Here is a 2,500-nt window from a genome sequence, read left to right on the forward strand (position 1 = left end):
TCAAATTCTATTTGAGTTTTGTCTCTCTTAGAATTAAAAAAAATGTCAAGCAAAGCGAGACCAGCTTGCTAGTAAATAAATAACATGTAAAAAATAGAGGCGGCTCACTGGTAAGTGCTGCTATTTGAGCTATTTTTAGAACAGGCCAGCGGGCGACCGCGTGGGTGACCCCTGCACTAGAGAAAAGCGCTATATAAATATAATTCACCTTACTTCACTTATACATGGACCAAACAAATATTTTTTGCCACTGACGGTGCAAAGTAAAAAAATAAATGAATTTATTTAAACAAGTGAAGACCAAGTCTTTCAAATATTTTCTTGGATTTTCAAATTCTATTTGAGTTTTGTCTCTCTTAGATTTAAAAATGTTGAGCAAAGCAAGACCAGCTTGCTAGTAAATAAATAACATGTAAAAAATAGAGGCAGCTCACTGGTAAGTGCTGCTATTTCAGGTATTTTTAGAACAGGCCAGTGGGTGACCCCTGCACTAGAGAAAAGCGCTATATAAATATAATTCACCTTACTTCACTTATACATGGACCAAACGAATATTTTTTGCCACTGACGGTGCAAAGTAAAAAATAAATGAATTTATTTAAACAAGTGAAGACCAAGTCTTTCAAATATTTTCTTGGATTTTCAAATTCTATTTGAGTTTTGTCTCTCTTGGAATTAAAAAAAATGTCAAGCAAAGCGAGACCAGCTTGCTAGTAAATAAATAACACGTAAAAAATAGAGGCAGCTCACTGGTAAGTGCTGCTATTTCAGGTATTTTTAGAACAGGCCAGCGGGCGACCGCGTGGGTGACCCCTGCACTAGAGAAAAGCGCTATATAAATATAATTCACCTTACTTCACTTATACATGGACCAAACAAATATTTTTTGCCACTGACGGTGCAAAGTAAAAAAATAAATGAATTTATTTAAACAAGTGAAGACCAAGTCTTTCAAATATTTTCTTGGATTTTCAAATTCTATGTGAGTTTTGTCTCTCTTAGAATTAAAAAAAATGTCAAGCAAAGCGAGACCAGCTTGCTAGTAAATAAATAACATTTAAAAAATAGAGGCAGCTCACTGGTAAGTGCTGCTATTTCAGCTATTTTTAGAACAGGCCAGCGGGCGACCGCGTGGGTGACCCCTGCACTAGAGAAAAGCGCTATATAAATATAATTCACCTTACTTCACTTATACATGGACCAAACGAATATTTTTTGCCACTGACGGTGCAAAGTAAAAAAATAAATGAATTTATTTAAACAAGTGAAGACCAAGTCTTTCAAATATTTTCTTGGATTTTCAAATTCTATGTGAGTTTTGTCTCTCTTAGAATTAAAAAATGTTGAGCAAAGCGAGACCAGCTTGCTAGTAAATAAATAACATGTAAAAAATAGAGGCAGCTCACTGGTAAGTGCTGCTGTTTCAGCTATTTTTAGAACAGGCCAGCGGGCGACCGCGTGGGTGACCCCTGCACTAGAGAAAAGCGCTATATAAATATAATTCACCTTACTTCACTTATACATGGACCAAACAAATATTTTTTGTCCCTGACGGTGCGACCCACTCCCCTGGACTATTGACATACAAATAAGTACAAGTGAATGTCCTGCCAACTTAACGCATGTTCTCCCCCTTCTCTTCCCCACCCCCGCCCCCCTCCCCACGCGTGGGTCCCTACAGGATAGTCATTGCAACGTGCCGCCCTTCTCCTTTCAGGTGCAGGCGCAGCTGCAGCTGGACAGCGCGGTGGCGCATGCGCAGCACCACCTGCACTCGCACCTGGCGGCCCACGCCCCCTACATGATGTTCCCCGCCCCCGCCCTTCGGCCTGCCGCTGGCCACGCTCGCCGCCGAGTCGGCGTCCGCCGCCTCCGTGGTGGCCGCCGCCGCCGCCGCCAAGAACACCAGCAAGAACTCCAGCATCGCCGACCTGAGACTGAAGGCCAAGAAACACGCGGCGGCGCTGGGCCTGTGACGTCAGAGAAGGGGGTGGGGGGGACGCAAATGCGCGGGAAACGCCGGGACACTATTTATGTTTTGTTTTTTCTCAATTTTTTTTTTGAATAATGAAGGACGACGTGTATAACTATAAGATTTTAAGATATTTATGAGATTATGAAACAGAGGGGATTTTTTTTAATTTTTTTTTTAATTTTTTTTTTTTACGCCGAAAAACATGGACGGCGATGAAGAGAAGCAGCAGGAAGAGGAGGAGGAGGACGCAGCTGGCACGGTCGATACTTTGTCAAACAAGGCGAACCATTCTGCATTTTTTTTCGAACATTCTCTGACTATTAGGACTTCGTTTGGAACATTTTACAGAGGCTGGCCTCGTTATATTCAACAACACTTCCGGTCCACACAAAGGACAAGAGAAAGACTTCCGGTCCGAAATTTTTGCATGACAACTCTTTTTTTTTTTTTGCCCCTAAAGGTGAAGCCAGAAATGTGACATCATAATATATGTGCTTTTTTTATCATTATTTTTTTGCTAAGTGG

At 41.4% G+C, this 2,500-nt stretch overlaps 1 protein-coding gene across 1 annotated transcript in view; it reads left to right on the forward strand.

Annotated features, from left to right (window-relative positions):
• shox2 (shox homeobox 2) overlaps positions 1–2,500 on the forward strand; it is an 18,365-nt gene that overhangs the window by 15,481 nt on the left and 384 nt on the right. Inside the window, 2 exon segments of the mRNA XM_061878369.1 lie at positions 1,682–1,810; positions 1,812–2,500. The exon segment at positions 1,812–2,500 is cut by the window's right edge and continues 384 nt beyond it. Of these exon segments, the coding sequence (XP_061734353.1) occupies positions 1,682–1,810; positions 1,812–1,976 (294 nt within the window). The 3' untranslated portion in view covers positions 1,977–2,500.

The sequence above is a fragment of the Nerophis ophidion genome, linkage group LG18, assembly GCF_033978795.1.
Source record: "Nerophis ophidion isolate RoL-2023_Sa linkage group LG18, RoL_Noph_v1.0, whole genome shotgun sequence".
Classification (NCBI taxonomy): Eukaryota; Metazoa; Chordata; class Actinopteri; order Syngnathiformes; family Syngnathidae; genus Nerophis; species Nerophis ophidion.